Source organism: Dreissena polymorpha, chromosome 4 (assembly GCF_020536995.1).
Source record: "Dreissena polymorpha isolate Duluth1 chromosome 4, UMN_Dpol_1.0, whole genome shotgun sequence".
Taxonomy (NCBI): domain Eukaryota; kingdom Metazoa; phylum Mollusca; class Bivalvia; order Myida; family Dreissenidae; genus Dreissena; species Dreissena polymorpha.
In genome coordinates, this window is record NC_068358.1 from 140,242,697 (window position 1) to 140,261,346 (window position 18,650).

At 37.2% G+C, this 18,650-nt stretch overlaps 1 protein-coding gene across 7 annotated transcripts in view; it reads right to left on the reverse strand.

Annotated features, from left to right (window-relative positions):
• LOC127876934 (protein lingerer-like) overlaps positions 1 to 16,767 on the reverse strand; it is a 91,421-nt gene extending 74,654 nt beyond the window's left edge. For 5 of the 7 annotated variants that reach the window (XM_052422443.1, XM_052422440.1, XM_052422445.1 and 2 more), the window contains exons 1-7: positions 11,975 to 12,018; positions 11,477 to 11,597; positions 3,933 to 4,016; positions 3,653 to 3,763; positions 2,958 to 3,337; positions 1,551 to 1,663; positions 528 to 589 (exon numbers count right to left, since the gene is read on the reverse strand). In XM_052422443.1, coding sequence (XP_052278403.1) covers positions 528 to 589; positions 1,551 to 1,663; positions 2,958 to 3,337; positions 3,653 to 3,763; positions 3,933 to 4,016; positions 11,477 to 11,597; positions 11,975 to 12,003 — 900 coding nt within the window. In that variant the 5' untranslated portion in view covers positions 12,004 to 12,018. Of the gene's footprint in view, positions 1 to 527; positions 590 to 1,550; positions 1,664 to 2,957; positions 3,338 to 3,652; positions 3,764 to 3,932; positions 4,017 to 11,476; positions 11,635 to 11,974; positions 12,019 to 16,611 lie in introns of those variants that run through there. The other 2 variants (XM_052422441.1, XM_052422442.1) reach the window with 2 other exon arrangements.
• Positions 16,768 to 18,650: the final 1,883 nt, after the last annotated feature.

Consider the following 18,650-nt stretch of genomic DNA (forward strand, 5'->3'; position numbering starts at 1 on the left):
GATGACCTTGACCTTCCACCACTCAAAATGTGCAGCTTCATAAGATACACATGCATGCCAAATATCAAGTTGCTATCTTCAATATTAAAAAAGTTATGGCCAATGTTAAAGTTTTCGGACGGACAGACGCCATATATTTGACATTTGACCTTGAAGGATGATCTTGACCTTCACCTTTCACCACTCAAAATGTTCAGCTCCATGAGATACACATGCATGCTAAATATCAAGTTGCTATCTTCAATATTGAAAAAGTTATGGCCAATGTTAAAGTTTTCGGACGGACAGACGCCATAAATTTGCATTTTAACTTGAAGGATGACCTTGACCTTTCACCACTCAAAATTTGCAGCTCCATGAGATACACATGCATGCCAAATATCAAGTTGCTATCTTCAATAGTGAAAAAGTTATGGCCAATGTTAAAGTTTTTTTCGGACGGACGGACAGACTGACTGACAGTTCAACTGCTATATGCCACCCTACCAGGGGCATAATATAACTGACTAAAGAGATATAAAACTTACACTGCCAGACCAGCTGTCAATGTCCTCATTCCATTCATCTTTTGAGTCACCCCAGTTGGAAACTGAAAACAAAAGGGCACTTTCAACGCACAGAATTTTGTCAAAAGGTTTATTCTGTGTCAAGGATTTATTCTTATACCTATTGATATCGGCACAAACTGCAAGAAAAACTGTCTTTTATACACTAAAGACTTTTGCAAATGAATTTCAATAACTTGATATTTGCAAAAATAAAGTTCTTAACGGTGTGTGTTTACATTCTGTCCAATACGAGTGTAAACCCCTCAAAAACTCCATTGTTTCTGCAACCTGGACAGTCAGACCGACCAAGCAACATCCAGTAAAACAATACCCCCCCCCCCCTCTTCTTCTTAGTGGGCATAAATATAAAACTGATAAGAATCAACTCGTATTAAATAACTTTTGTCAATATGTGAAATAAGAGAAAGTGAAATTGATATAACACAATTAAAGAGTAAATGTAAATTACTTAAAACCCCTTTTTGATAACTCATTTGAATACATCTTGGTTGATTTCATTATCAAAACATAATAAATACATTTGACTCTCAAAATTATTAGATGTAGTCAGGGTTCTTGGAATTTGAATCCTTGTAAAATCACTGGATATAAAGAAGTTCCATGTTAACCTTCTCTAAAGTTCTAAGAACAAAAAGGGGCACAATCCTGCTTAAATGAAGGTCAGAGTTATGGAACTCAGTCAATAAGCTAGCAGATGATAAAAGTTTCATTTAAATATCTGTAGTAGAATAAGTGCTATGAAGATGTTGGACAGTTACCATAACCACATTTTTTAACTACAAATAATTCTGCAATATTGCAGGTCAGAGTTATAGAACTTGGTCAGTGATCGCACACAATGACCCCTAATTCATGTGCATAATATGACTTGAATACCTGTAGTAGAAACTTGACACTGACGTTAGGGTGAAACGTATAGCTAGGACTATGCAGTCAATAAATGAGCTAAAAAAGCAAATTAAATTAGAATGAATAGCTTACTTTTTGGTTCCTTTTCACCTATCACAGCAGTCTCGTTAGTCCATGTGTCAATCTGTGGCCCATTGTCAAAATGGGATGGTTTACCAAACCCTCCCCGCGTAGATTGGAAGTTTCTAAGATATGACAACAAAATAATGTTCTAGCAAAATGAATTACATACATTGAATCGAGATTATGATATGAAACATTTACAGTGTTAACCAAAATAAATCAATCATGCTTAATTTCTATTACTGATTATAAATTAGATGCATTTTTTTTGGGCCCGGTTTTATAGCCGAAATTCTGCTATATTCCCAATCGCAAAAAGAATACTTTTTCCCCAAAATTTGCTACAAAATTCCCAATTGGGAAAAAAAACTAATGACATCGGCTTTTCGATTTTTAACAAAGCGTAGTCCGATCCAGACTTGTACAGTTTTTAGACTATACCCAATTTGGATAACGTTGGCATTATTCGTATGCCCAGTATTCTCTGTGTGTTCAGGTGCTTATTATATTTGTGATGAAATTTAAGTGTTTTGTGATTCGGCTGAATGGAAAACAAATATGTCACACAATTCGAAATATTACTTGAAAAAGATTCCTTAGCAGAAATCAAGGTAAACAAAAACTGTTGATTTTTTTTTAAGCAAGCATCATTAAATAAACAAACACCATCAACAAGTACAAGTCCTCCCAGTGAAACTGCTTCCATTGTCAATAATAGTAATTAATAACAAGTGACTCTTTTGCATCGTCATCGTTGATTTCCGAAAGCAAAGTGCTGACTGATATTAAACATGTTGAAACTAGGGAAATTAGTTTGTGACTGAAGACTTTGTTTGAGTTTATTATGTGGAAAACTGTTGATCATGATGGTGTTTGTGGAGTTTGTGATTAAAGATGTTGAACTCTTTCATGTAGTTTTAAATCCCAATTTATTCTCCCAATTTCTTGAAAATGCCGATAAAATTCCCAATTTCAAAGCCATGGGCTATCTTCCCAAAATGCTGAGAGAAAACCCTGACATGTCACATTTGTCAATAACTAAGGGGTAACTAGCTCAAAGGAAAACGACTTTACAACTAAGTATTGCAAATTAAACAAGAGATAAGTTTGTCAGAAACACAATGCCCCCTACTGCGCCTCTTTGAAGCCATATATTTGACCTTTAACCTTGAAGGATGACCTTGACCTTTCACCGCTCAAAATGTGCAGCTCAGTGAGATACACATGCATGCCAAAATTCAAATTGCCATCTTCAATATTGCTAAAGTTATGGCCAATGTTAGAGTTTGATGCAAACCAACAAAGCAAAAAACCAACAAACAGACAGTGCAAAAACAATATGTCCCCCAGTGTTTGTGTGCTGGGGGATAGGGAAAAAATTATTTTTACTCTTCAACATCACAACATGCCACTTACCCTCCCCCTCGTCCGCCCCTCCTTGAGGCAAAGCCGCCGCGACCCCTACCACGACCCCGTTCTGAAAAGGAACGCTCGCGGTGTTCATCCCGTTCTGAATCATCATCCCGCTCTGTCCTATCCCCGCCCCAGTCCGGACGACCTCTGCCGCGAGATAGTCTGGGCGGTCGATTGTCGTTGCGCCTAGGCCGACGTTGATCAGATTGTTCTCTGTATGGACGGTCATTTTCTTTCTCTTCTCTATTGCGCTCTTTGTTTTCCCGGTCAATGCGTTCCTTGCCCTCCTTGTCAAGTTTGAGGTCCATGCTGTCCTCTAGAGATGGAGCCGCTGCCTCTGATTTCTGTTTCTTCTTCTTCTTAACATTTTCATGCCACTCACTCTGTCAATACACAATTTCAGTCAGTCAGTCGATTATGTTATTAGGACTAAAAAATTAGACTAAAATTTATCGAGAGAAAAGAATTTTGCAGTAATAATACTTCAAATAACTGGGTATGAAATTTATCTAAAAGGGAAAATAAATGTACCAATATGATGATGTAGTATTATCCACTGTATATATAATTTGCAAGAGACACCTGCAAAAACTTCAAATTGTTTAAAAAGTTCATACATGATTTATGTTCAGTTATGGCATCATTAATATTGAAAGAAAGACGCCCGAACAACAACAGACAAATGAAGCATGCTTTACCTCATCTGCTGCCCCCTCAAATATGCTGCCCACCGCACCATCAAGGTCATTCTTGCTGTCAAAAAGAGCAATTTCTGCTCTTTCCTGAGAACAGCCTGTCAACTCAATGATCTGGAAAACAATTATGTTGTCAATAAGTAATTGTAGGTTTTTTTTCTAAATCAATACAATCAAAGAGCGTTTTTATCAAAAATAATGTTCAAATCAATTTTGGTCATTATCTTATAATCTTATCTAACATGATACTGAAGATCAAACATCAATGCCAACTCTTGGGTACCTGTTTAATTTTCTGTCTCTGTTCTTGGTCATCATTATCTTTCCCTTGTATAAGAGAGTTGAAGGCCAGCTGTTCTGCCGTGGGCTGTAAATTACGAGGCAATTCAAAACAATATAAATTTGCAAAAAACACATCTTTCTTTGTTCAGTTTCATATCAACACCAGTTTAAACAAGATATGTGTTAGTCAGAAACACTATGTCCCCTTTTGCCCTGCTTTGAAGCTATATATTTGACCTTTGACCTTGAAGGATGACCTTGACTTTTCACCACTCAAAATGTGAAGCTCCATGAGATACACATGTATGCCAAAGTTGCTATCTTCAATATTGCACAAGTATTCATTAAATGAGCGATTTTGACCCATATATTTGACCTTTGACCTTGAAGGATGACGTTGACCTTTCATCACTCAAAATGTGCAGCTCCATGAGATACACATGCATGCCAAATATCAAGTTGCTATCTTAAATATTGCAAAAGTTATTGCAAATGTTAAAGTTGGGGCAAACAAACAAACAAACACACAAACCAACAGACAGGGCAAAAACAATATGTCCCTCACTATAAAAATGAAAAAAACATGTTGAAGTCTTTTGCCAAAGTAATATACATCACTTGTAAATCTCCCAAAAAAAAGTATTATATCACAAGATGACAAATTTGTGATGTCAAGCTATGTTCAATTGAATCAGCATGATTTGGTAAATCTTTTTTTATCCCCACGCTTTTTGAAAAAAAGGTGGGGATATTGTGGTTATCTCCGCCGTCCGTCCGTCTGTCCGTCCGTCCGTCCTGGCCACTATCTCCTCCTACACTAAAAGCACTAGAACCTTGAAACTTACACACATGGTAGCTATGAGCATATGTGCGACCCTGCACTATTTGGAATTTTGATCTGACCCCTGGGTCAAAAGTTATAGCGGTTGGGGTGGGGCCGCGTCAGAAATTATCACTCATTTTTTTAGGTTATTTTACATTTACTTCTTTATTTCTACACCGATTCACTTCAAATTGATACTGGACCTCTCTTATGACAATACGGTCAATCTCAACCATGCATGGCCCCATTCCCAACCCTGGGGCCCCCCGCCCACATAGGCCACACCCACCAAAAATTTCCATTTACTATAATTTTTTCATTTCTACACGGATTCATTTCAAATTGATACTGAACTTTTGTTATGACATTAGGGTCAATCTCAACTATGCATGGCCCCAATCCCAACCCTGGGGCGCCCGCCCACATAGGCCACACCCACCAAAAAATTCCCATTTACTATAATTTTTTCATTTCTACACGGATTCACTTCAAATTGATACTGAACTTCTCTTATGACATTAGGGTCAATCTCAACTATGCATGGCCCCATAACCAACCCTGGGGCCCCGCCCACATAGACCACACCCACCCAAAATTGCCTTTACTATAATTTCTTCATTTCTACACCGATTCACTTCAAATTGATATTGAACTTCTCTTATGACAATACAGTCAATCTCAACTATGCATGGCCCCATTACCAACCCTGGGGCGCCCCGCCCACATAGACCACACCCACCCAAAATTGCCTTTTACTATAATTTCTTCATTTCTACACCGATTCACTTCAAATTGATACTGAACCTCTCTTATGACAATACGGTCAATCTCAACTATGCATGGCCCCATTACCAACCCTGGGGCCCCGCCCACATAGACCACACCCGCCCGAAATTGCCCTTTACTATAATTTCTTCATTTCTACACCGATTCACTTCAAATTGATACTGAACTTCTCTTATGACAATACGGTCAATCTCAACTATGCATGGCACAATTACCAACCCTGGGGCGCCCTGCCCACATATGTCAGATCCACCCAAAATTGCCTTTTACTATAACTTCTTCATTTCTACACCAATTCACTTCTAATTGATGATGAACTTCTCTTATGACAATACGGTCAATCTCAGCTATGCATGGCCCCATTACCAACCCTGGGGCACACCTAGGTCAAACATTCGGCGTGGGGATAGGCGTCGGCCTCTGCCGCGCCATTTCTAGTTATAATTTAAAGTTGTTACTTTAAACATCTTTGTAGCAGTATTAACACTTGCTACCTTGTTTACATCAGACCAACCTGTGGTGCTTTTAAGAACTTTGATGCAGGAAACATGTAGTTTTCACTGCCATGGAATGAAGAACATATTCCACTACAGCTTATGAATTAACTAGGGACAAAATTGTCACAAAACCAGGTTTTCAATGTGAAAAAAAGTCTGATAAAGGGAGACAACTCAAACTGAACTGATTGTTTATAATTGACCCACTTTGTTTTAAAATAAATATATTTTTAGTTGTGGCGACCTTGACCTTGGAGATATGACGCAATTCTTTTGTGCGACTCACCGTTCCATGATGGTGAACAAATGTACCAAATGATTTTAAAATCTCACAATGAATGACATTGTTATGGCCCGGACAAGCTCATTTATGGCCATTTTTGACCTTTGAACTCAATGTGTGACCTTGACCTTGGGGATATCGACGTAATTCTTTCGCACGACACACCGTCCCATGATGGTGAACAAATGTGCCAAATGATTTAAAAATCTCACAATGAATGACATAGTTATGGCCCGGACAAGCTCATTTATGGTCATTTTTTACCTTTGAACTCATAGTGTGACCTTGACCTTGGAGATATGTAATTCTTTCGCGCGACACACCGTCTTATGATGGTGAACAAATGTGCCAAATGATTTTAAAATCTCACAATGAACGACAAGCTTGTTCCGCCTGGTCGCCAGCCCGCCCGGCCGCCAGCCGACATTCGCCAATCTAATAACTAGTTTTTTACTAATCGTATTCGTCGTTTCAATGCTTAGGGCCGAGAAATTTCGGCAAATCGGTACTCAACTAACGTATAACACTTGCTCAATTAACCGTTTAACTCCACCTCCGTTCTCTGCAAAAAGGTTCGAAGGCGGAGCTTTGCACGTGCTATTATTTAATTGGACGATTGCCATTGAAGAACAAACACACGATTGGTTCGGCATGTTGATTGCTAGACAAAGGAAGCCAATTTTGTCGGCGAGAAACTTGTCGCTTTATTGCTTCAGACAGGAAGCGGCTTTCCTTTGATGACGTCAAACTGTCAATTCACATAGAGTGCAAATTTTCGGAATTGCTAACATTAAAATTTGGATTAAATTATCAAAATAAAGCAAAAGCGAAGTTGAGAAATATGATTGAAATAATTAGCGTCAGTTCAAATAAGACGTTTTGCGTTGTAAATCAACGAGTTTTCATGACAACAAAAACTTAAACAAACAATACCGCGACGACGCGGGGATTGATATACCTCGATTTTTTTTAATGAACAATCAATAAAGAAGTGTGAAAACACCAACAAAGACATTTTTTCATCTTTTAATTTTTGTCAAAACTGTTACTACCCCGTTCATTGCTACCCTTTCCCGCTTTTTGTTGTTTCGACAACGGCCCTTTCAGTCTATAACATTATAGGGTGTAGTTTTCTGCAATAAAAAAAATGGCGGCAATTGTGAAGATTTACGATTACGAAATGGATTTTTTGCAATTTAGCAACCCGGAAAGCGTTGTGTCAATGTATTACGCGCACTGAATTTTTATTTTAAAATTTGAAGGTAAAAAACTGCGCGCTATGCATGGTAAAATACGGTACATGTTGGTTACTGGTCGGTAAGCATTTGTATAAAATTTGGTTAGTTATACCGATCGGTTAAAACCAGTTAAAACATACCCTGCTTCCCTAGGTGGGTAAGTAAAAGTAACCGAGAGGTAACTTACAAAAAATGGCCGCCGCGCGCGACACTATAAAAGCTAACCATCGACGACCTTAACGATTTTGACGAGTAAACAACAAATTGCAGCGACTGACACTTTATTTGACTTAATTTGCAGGGCAATACGATTTCCAACTTCGGACGACGAATTTAAGGACGCACAGAACGTGTTTCTTATATTCTGTTATGGTTATGCCTTGTGTGATCCGATGCATCAATAGCGTCCATGTTAAAATAATTTCTCTGACAACATGGAACAACAAAAGTACAAACAAACAAGAGGGCCATGATGGCCCTGAATTGCTCACCTGACTCATTAAGATCAGATGAAAACTATGACCTCTATTGTCTACACAATGTTTTTCTATGATTTGACCTAGTGACCTAGTTCCTGACTCTAGATGACCCAAAAACAATCCCAATCCAGATTTCATCAAGATAAACATTCTGACCACAGTTCATAAATATTGGATGAAAACTGTGACATCTATTGTCAACACAAGTTTTTTCTATTTATTTGACCTAGATTTTTACCCCAGATGACCCAAATACAATCCCACCCAGATTTCATCAAGAATTCTGACCAAATTTTATAAAGGTTGGATGAAAACTGTGATCTCTAATGTCTACACAAGGTTTTTCTATTATTTGACCTAGTGACCTAGTTTTTGACCCCAGATGACCCAAATAAAATCCCAACCCAGATTTCATCAAGATAAACATTCTGACCAAATTTTATAAAGATTGGATGAAAACTGTGACCTCTATTGCTACAGAATGTTGTTCTATTATTTGACCTAGTGACCTTGTTTTTGACCCCAGATGACCCAAATACAATCCCAAACCGGATTTCATCAAGATAAACATTTTGACCAAATTTCATCAAGGTTGGATGCAAACTGTGACCTCTACTGTCTACACAAACAAATTGTTGACGGACGGACGCACGGACACACGCAGGCACGCACAAGGGACGCCGGAAATCACACGATCACATAAGCTCACCGTGTCACTTCATGACAGGTGACCTAAAAATATGTGTCGGAGATAAACATGAACAGTTGTGGTTAAAATCCCATTGAAACAAGGGCTGTTTGTAAAACATGCATGCCCCCCTATATGGGCTATAAGTTGTAGTAGCAGCTATTGTGTAAATACGTTTTTTGTCACTGTGAATGGTGGTGGTGGTGGTGTAGTAGTAGTAGTAGTAGTAGTAGTAGTAGTAATAGTAGTTGTAGTAGTAGTAGTAGTAGTAGTAGTAGTAGTAGTAGTAGTAGTAGAAGTAGTAGTAGTAGTAGTAGTAGTAGTAGAAGTAGTAGTAGTAGTAGTAGTAGTAGTAGTAGTAGTAGTAGTAGTAGTAGTAGTAGTAGTAGTAGTGGTAGTAGTAGTAGTAGTAGTAGTAGTAGTGGTAAAAGTAGTAGTAGTAGTGGCAGTAGTAGTAGAAGTAGTAATAGTAGACGTGGTGGTGGTGGTGGTGGTGGTGGTGGTAGTAGTAGTAGTAGTAGTAGTAGTAGTAGTGGTAGTAGTAGTAGAAGTAGTAGTAGTAGTAGTAGTAGTAGAAGTAGTAGTAGAAGTAGTAGTAGTAGTAGTAGTAGTAGTAGTAGTAGTAGTAGTAGTAGTAGTAGAAGTAGTAGCAGTAGCAGAAGCAGTAGCAGCATTACAAGGCCAATACTTAAGAATGATCAAATGGGAAAAGGTAACCTAGCACTGGCAGTAAATATGGGGCTCATTTACAGGTCAGATTTGGAATCTCTGCAATAAAATGAGATTTTGAATGAATTAAAGGGAGGCAAATCTGTAATAAAAAGAACATGCATAAACCGTAGTTGTTTCCCTTGTTTGAACCATGCTAAATCCTTACAAGTTTGAAAAGAATTGGATGAAAAATTTGGACTTTATTGCATAAACACCATTTTCTCAATTCAAGGGGAGGTAATTCTGTACTTCATGGACCAATAATGCTCATTTTTTGTAGGGTTCGTGTCCTCATTGATATAAAGACACTGTGCAAATTTGGAAAGGATCGGACAAAAAATGTGGAAGATTTTTGAAAGTTTTCACAAAATAGGCAAAAACGAATAAACATGCAAAGTTCAACGAGCTCCTGCGGCCATGTTTTTTGACGAATCAAATTTCTTTGAACAACTTTTTCAGGGGAGCCTTCAAAGGTCATCCCTGTGAAATTTTTTGAAAATCTGATGAGCGGTTTCTGACAAGAAGATTTTTTAAGGTTTTTACCATATATGGTCATGGCAGCCATCTTGGTTATGTGATCAAATTTTTTTTAACAATTCTTTTGTCCCATGACCTAGGGATGCTCCACATGAAATTTAGTTGAAATTGGCTCAATGGTTTAGTAGAAGAAGATGTTTACAAATTGTTTACAGACAGACAGACAAACAGACGGACGGCCGGACGCCGGACGGTGAGTGATCACAATAGCTCACCCGAGCTATCGCTCAGGTGAGCTAAAAACAAAACACGTTCGAACTAGTATCTTAACTTTAATCCCTTGAAATCCATAAATAATCCATTTAATTCAATAATTGACGAGTTTGCATCTAGGGTCTTTGATAATTATTTTAGCATAGTTAAATAAAGACCCTTATGCCTTCATATCATTATATTCAAATGAGAACTCAATAAGCTTTCTTCTTCGTCACACGCTACGTCATGTACTCTATGTACATAATTGTTGTTAAAATGAACCTGAGCAGTTTATCAAATGTGTCTTGTTCTGAGAAAAATGGGCATAATGCATGTGCTTAAAGTGTCGTCCCATATTAGCCTGTGCAGTTCGCACAGGCTAATTAGGGACGACACTTTCCGCTTTTAAGACATTTTTTGTTAAAATGAAGTCCCTTCTAAGCAAAAATCAATTTTTGGCGGAAATGGTCGTCCCTGATTAGCCTGTGCGAACTTAACAAGCTAATCTGGGACGACACTTTACGTACATGCATTATGCCCAGTTTTCTCAGAACACGACACAAATAATAGCTGTTGGTGAACTCGGTTGCATTTGCAGATTTCTGCATACAAAGATATATTTAAACTTGAACAATGTTTTATTTGCCTACGGTAAATTCCCTTATTGTACAAGAAAGTAAGTAAGTTTATTGCAAACATAAGCCAAATTAGAAGAATAGTCTAGCATGTTACGACGACCATGTATACTTTTTATGTTACATCTGGAACAACTAGAAGAATAGACGTCTTTGTAAGCACTCTCTTGCAGTTTGGAGGCACCAGGGATTCCGCTAAATGATGCAAATGCCGACATCATTATCAATTTGTCCCTGGTCATTTTGATGAACTCATAGTTAAAAATTTACACTTTATTTTATTGTGAATTCATTTGTAAATGAATTTGATAAAAAAAAATACATGTAACTGTTTATAAGCGTGACACTTCGCACCAAAATTACGTCATTAGAAAATGCATTGTGGGAATGTTTTGGTTAAAATTATCGGTGGTTAAATTCCACTATGCGCGGTTAGGTTACTTTGCGGTATATCGTGTTTATACAATCGAGTTACCTTGAAGGTTACTATACCTGAATAACCGCAAACTTACCAAGGTTTGAATGTTACCGAGTGGTAACTTTAACCAGCGTTTATACAATCGGGTGCTGGTGGACGGATCGACCGACCAACTGACGAACCGACCGACATGTGCAAAACAATATACCCCCTCTTCTTCAAAGGGGGGCATAAAGAAACTCATAGATTACCTACCTGAATTTGCTTGACTGGCGGTCCTTCTGATTTCACTGTGTTTGAATGGTTTGAATTGGCTGTCTTATTACCCTTTTCTTTTACTGCTTTGCCCCGGCTGGAGCCATTTGTGTTCTTCATTCTATACAGGTATGTACAATACTCTATATACAAACAATCTGAAAATGTGAAAAATGCATTTATTGAGTTTAGAAGAATTTACACCTTTCCAATCTAAAAGACACCCAATTACTGCACTGCTGCAACTATGACCTTTATAGGCTTTAACTAGAGCTGTCCCTAGAATAAAATATCCTTCAGCTTCAATACATTATAGGATAATGCACATAAGTCACTCAATAAAATTATCACAAAGCGATAGTGCCCATAACTTAGGCCAAAATGAAAGAACAATTGCGACAAAATGTCCAAAATTTGAATCAGAATCATGGAAGCTATTTTTTTCCTTCTTTATTAAGTACCAGAAAAAGGTTCTATCCCCAGACCTGTTTACCCTACCGATTGCTTCTCAGTAGTATGGAGGGCATCTCTCAGTAGTTTGGGGCTGTTGTCAGTAGTTTTAAACTTTTCAATCATTTTGAGCATTAAAACACCATGACTGGGTCACATATCAGTTTGACGGTACATAAAGTATTAGATGAATTTACTTGCTAGTAATAAAATCTGTTAAGTGATATTTTTTTGATTTGATCTGTTACAGCCTGTGCCATTTGGATTGGGAAAATTAGCGCGATAAACCATGAAATTGGAAAAAAAGCGAGATAAACCATGAAATTTGGAGACATTAAGCATTATACATATGATTATAAGCAACAGAATTAAAATTGTTTTAAAGTGCATGTTTGACAGCATTTTATATTATAAAGTGCTGCTTCAATGTCTTCTTACAATGAAGACAATATTTAGTTAATATCCATCCACATGCATATTAAACTTGCAATAATCTATAGATTCTTAAATACACCATTTGGTCATAAGCTCTTTAAGATCAGCTATTAATTTAATTCAGTATTTTTTTTAAATTAAATATCATAAGGGGAAAACATAAACAAATATTGACAAACATCCTTTAGTGTTCTTGTTGTGTTAATGATGTATTCAATGGAGTTAAAATAATACATTTTATTTGTTTACCTTTCAATATCTTGCACTTGACAACCTCAGTTCAATGCTATTTCATTAAACTGTACAGCGTAACAAACATAATAAAGCAGAATATGCATATGAATCTGATTATACACAGATCCACTAACATATAAATCAAATCATGTTTGTCTCTTTCCATTTTCGAACGATACTCATCTTATTATAACAAATGCTTTAACTTTGTGAGTCGACTAAACTCCAATTTTCCAACACTCGTTTCCGTGACGCACATTCACTGTGCAGATTTCTGATAAATATGTGTTTTTGTTTTTTTAAATCTCAAACGTAGTATGTTGCGTTAATTGACAATCGCATTACATTATTCCCTAATGGCCATATGATATTATCCGCTGTTAATTTGAATGGTATTTATTATTTTCGCCGTTAATCGCAATTTCTCGTCTGCTTGCCGCCATCTTGGACGTGTGTAAAAACAGGCGTGCTCAATCCCGATACATCGACTATCTTCGGTATTCTCCGCAATAGAGAGAGAGATGTGTATAATGGATAGCAACGTAAAATTGTATATATTCGGCTAAATTTGCGAACCAATACGCAAGTCAGTGACGACTCGACAAGCTCAATCAGCATTCGTTCCCCAGGAAGCTTAAATTTCAACGTTTTTTACTACGCAAGCGCCAAAATGATTATGATTGATAAATTACCCGTTAAGACCGAAAATAAGCGAAAATAAAAACTGAAATTTAACCATTTTGATCTATGGATCCGTAGTTTTTCAGTACAAATCTGTAGTGCGTAGTTTAGCCAAATAATCCCTAGTAACTACGGCAAATCCGTAGAAGTAAACAGGTCTGTATCCCTATGTGGAAAAAAATTAAAATACATGTACATTACTTGCTCTGATCAGATTCAGTGATGTACCAAAATTACAACCTCTTAAGGCATTTTTCACATTGCAAAAAGTAAACAAGGGCTGTTTGTAAAACATGCATGCCCCCCCATATGGGCTCTCCGTTGTAGTGACAGCCATTGTGTGAATATGTTTTTTGTCACTGTGACCTTGACCTTTGACCTAGTGACCTGAAAATCAATTAAGGTCATCTGCCAGTCATGATCAATGTACCTATGAAGTTTCATGATCCTAGCCATAAGCGTTCATGAGTTATCATCCGGAAACCATTTTACTATTTCGGGTCACCGTGACCTTGACCTTGTGACCTGAAAATCCATAGGGGTCATCTGCGAGTCATGATCCTAGGCATAAGCGTTCTTGAGTTATCATCCGGAAACCATTTTACTATTTCGGGTCACCATGACCTTGACCTTTGACCTAGTAACCTCAAATAAAGGGGTCATCTGCGAGTCATGATCAATGTACCTATGAAGTTTCATGATCCTAGGCAATTAGCCTTCTTGAGTTATCATCCGGAAACCATTTTACTATTTCAGGTCACCGTGACCTTGACCTTTGATATAGTGACCTGAAAATCAATAGGGGTCATCTGCGAGTCATGATCAATCTACCTATCAAGTTTCATGATCCTAGGCATAAGCGTTCTTGAGTTATCATCCGGACACCATTTTACTATTTCGGGTCACCATGACCTTGACCTTTGACCAAGTGACCTGAAAATCAATAGGGGTCATCTGCAAGTCATGATCAATGTACCTATGAAGTTTCATGATCCTAAGCATAAGCGTTCTTGAGTTATCATCCAGAAACAATTTTACTATTTCGGGTCACCGTGACTTTGACCTTTGACCTAGTGACCTGAAAATCAATAGGGGTCATCTGCCAGCCATTATCAATCTACCTACGAAGTTTCATGATCCTAGGCATAAGTGTTCTTGAGTTATCATCCGGAAACCATTTTACTATTTCGGGTCACTGTGACCTTGACCTTTTGACCTAGTGACATGAAAATCAATAGGGGTCATCTGCGAGTCATGATTAATCTACCTATCAAGTTTCATGATCCTAGGCCTAAGCGTTCTTGAGTTATCGTCCGGAAACCATTTTACTATTTCGGGTCACCGTGACCTTGACCTTTGACCTAGTGGCCTCAAAATCAATAGGGGTCATCTGCAAGTCATGATCAATGTACCTATGAAGTTTCATGATCCTAGGCCCAAGCGTTCTTGAGTTATCATCCGGAAACCACCTGGTGGACGGATCGACCGACATGTGCAAAGCAATATACCCCCTCTTCTTCGAAGGGGGACATAAAAAGGTCGTACACCAATGGCAAAATGTAACATTTTCCCCAAAAATCGAACTAAAATGTCCCAAAAATATGCTGAACTTTTTCAATTTACTCAACAATTAGTTTATTGGGTTTATTATACAGCAAAATTAATTCCCTTACATTTTATAATACAAATTTTAGAAAGCAGTTCAAAATGCACTTATAAACAATTGGCATACTGTAATTTATAATCATTTTAAAGGGGCCTTTTCACATTTTGGTAGATTGACGAAATTGAAGAAAAAAATGTTTCAGATTCGCAAAGTTTTGTTGCAGTTATGATATTTGAGAGGAAACAATAACACTGAACATTTAACATGCTCCAAAATATCCTCTATGTTAGTGTTTCCGAACATCAAAATCAACATCGGCGATTGAATCTTTCAGCTGGTGATTATAGTTTAAAATTTAAGCAGAAGGCGATTGTCAAAAAAGTCTATGTTTTTCTATAAGTGTATCATTATTCCATTTCTTAAAGAGAACTTGATACCTCCTTTCACAGGTTATCGCCATCGCCACATGGGGTAAGAGATAATCCACTGATAACAGATACCATGACGTGTGCTTCGAATAATCAAGTGGCTTAACACAGTGAGTCATGCAAGATGCATCACGGGAAATTATCAGGTAACTTTCCATGCGCCATATTTCACTGTCCAATAGGTTACAAGAATGTGTATGTGGGCGTAGTTATCTGGCAAACATTATTTTTGATTCACATCGGAAAGGAAGTAAGAGTACACAATTTTACCATTTACGGAATATAACACAGGAAATAAAACATGACATTAATGACAGTTCGGGCATCATCATCACACCTTTTCACAATTGTTACTTATGAAAAGTTAATTGCGAATGGTAAGCAATTAATTACTTACGACGAGTAAGTTGTACAAAACAAACCCCATTCACAATTTGATGCGGTACCAATTTTATTCCAGTGCATGTATATTTCATCGTGTCTATTTGTAGAACTGATTTACATGGTTTTTCTACAGCCACGTGATAATAACCATTCACTATACATTATGCCTTGTAAAACCCGTGTTTTAAGAAAGAGTGCGAAATTATTGCTGTCGTCTACAATGTAAAGTTCCACGCATGGAAAGCGTGCTTTTTTCCAACTGACGGTGTACTGTAACTAAATATAGCATAGCAACTCAGTACATTGAGAAGTTTTGCAGTTTTAGTGTTCCTAAGCCCTTGCATCGGTTATCAAATGTTGCACCTTTTTAAAATAGACCACGCATTGACATTGACTAATTGACATACTTTCGAAAATCAAAAAATCCCCCAGAAATTTAAAGTAGCACAGGAAATTAGGCTTCCATTAAGAAAACCCCTGTATTTGATACTTTAACACTTGATAATAGTTGTACAAATAAAATGCGATAACATTAGTTTACGAAAAATACATTTGACCGGCGCTTATAAACATGTTGTTATGATAGGACTTCAAATAATATAATAAATTACTAGCTAAAAACCGATACTCATTTGTATGAAATGCAAAGACAACATAACAGGTTTGCATTTGCCTCCATAGTCTACTGACATTTTATCTTCTGCAACAAAAATATTACAATTCTGAATCACCATGTGACGCCATGCTGGATTTTTCTCAACTTTCGACTTCAAATTTACAATGATAGAAGAATTACTGACACATGTAACCGAAACGAAAGTATACATCAAATATTTATTTGCAACCTTGCGAAGTATTAACAAAATCAGAAACTTTCATCATATTAAATTTCAGGATTACATCGTAGTTACCAATACCTGGATATTGCGCTTACAATAGCTGAATGGTCACGTGATTAACATTCATTCGCGCCGCCATATAAACATTTCCGGAAAATGTCAACCCACAGAAACTACATTTATGCAGAATAATTTGGGCTGAAAACTATGTGAAGATGCATTGGAAAGTATATAATGTATAACTTGACATTTTTATCCTTGATAACTGTTCGAATAAAGCAATAATTTGTATTAGAAAGCACTTTACGGACATTGCCGAAGATTGCCGATGATTTAGCGATAAAGGGGAATAATCTGTCGTGCACGCACTTGTTACGGCTACATATCACTATTAATTTCCCATATAAGGTACTACTTGGATTATCTAATTCTTCGTATTTATTACATGAAATGTTCTTTTAAGATCCAAGTAAGGTGTATGTTATCTTGTTTAGTTAACGAATTGAGTCAAACCCTTCCTGGATGAATCCCTAAGCTAGTTGAGCGAGGCCCAATGCATTCTCCCGGCGTCCGTGAGTGGTTAGCTGGTTGGTTATATATATCGATAATCGCATCACACCTGGTTCTTATTCTATAACTGGCTTGATGTTAAGCGTTTTCATTAGCATGCATCGGCTGTATTTGAACTGTCAACAACAAATGCTGCCCGATAACGGCTCATAAACACTTACCGACATGCAATGTCCGAAAGTCGACATTTTATCTTCGCATTCCGAAGAATTTGGTTGCTGTCTAGACGATCTCGGAGACATCACACATTTAAATTTCGAGTCAATATATTTGAAGATCTGTTTTGATATAAAACAAAAAAAACAAAACAACAACAAACAATGTGGTCCGGGTCGCTGTCGCATAAGAAGCGACAGCATATTCGTTAAGTGTGACGAAAGCTAAACGAAGCATTGCCAAGAAAACTTATTAAACCGTCTTATAGAGGCTGGGGTACCGGCAGCTAAAATTTTGCAAGTACAAGCGCACATAATTGTAGACACTTTGGGACACCCAAAACACGATTCTGGTCGCTAACTGATTAAAACTCTCTATTTGTTGTGGTCGATCATAGGATGGTCTACAGGTGCGTTCGAGTATAGTTTTTTTGCCTTTCTTAGTTTGTTCCATGACATGTATTTTCACATTAATAGACAATAACGTGTTCGTAGGGCGTCTTAATCCAACCATATTTTTTATCGCAAGCACTTATTATCGCAGTGGAAATGCAAAGACGTTGTCAATGTAACGATGTGGACGCCGTACACAATCGCAGAATACAAAAATACACCAGTGTGATGGTTGACTATATTTTGAAAAAATAAATCAATGACGTTCATATCGGTGTTTCATATACAAGACAAGTGTGACAAGCGTACTTGTTGATTGTTGCGGCCAAAAATCGGCAATTGAACTTGTTCTGAGGGGCACGTTTTAAGACAATTCAAATATGGCATTATGTTGGGAATTTTTATAATATTACTGAGAACGTCTTGAAATTTACAACAAGTTGCCTTATTTTTTTGAGTATGCAGCAACTGGTATCATTGACATATGACTGTTTACGTATATTATTGTACTTGTTTGTTGCTCTACACAATATATGCCGATGGAGCTGCCTCGTCGACGCCGATATGGGTTGATAATCTAGACCGCTCACTTCTTTGTAAACATAACAGACGTGCGTACGTACATACGCATATTTTAAAGTATGTTTTATGCATTAATGTAAGTTATGCATATCTTAGAGCTGGGATAATGTCTTTACACAGGTACACAAACAATGATTTTAAAGGCAGTTTCCTCGAAATTCCGATATCTGAATAAATCAAAACAATAAAAAAATCAGGTTGTAAATTGTTTCTTTTATTAAATGATCTGTTATCTCACGTTTATACTACTGTTCTAATGTTAATAATTAAGTTTAAATATCTCCTTACAACCTCCGCGCAAAGCATAGTGCTTTCATAACCAACCACGTGATGATGGCCAAGCCACGTGGAACAATAATATTCCCTTTGTTATATTTACTTTTTTAAATTTAGGTAATTTGGACTTAATTGGAAAAA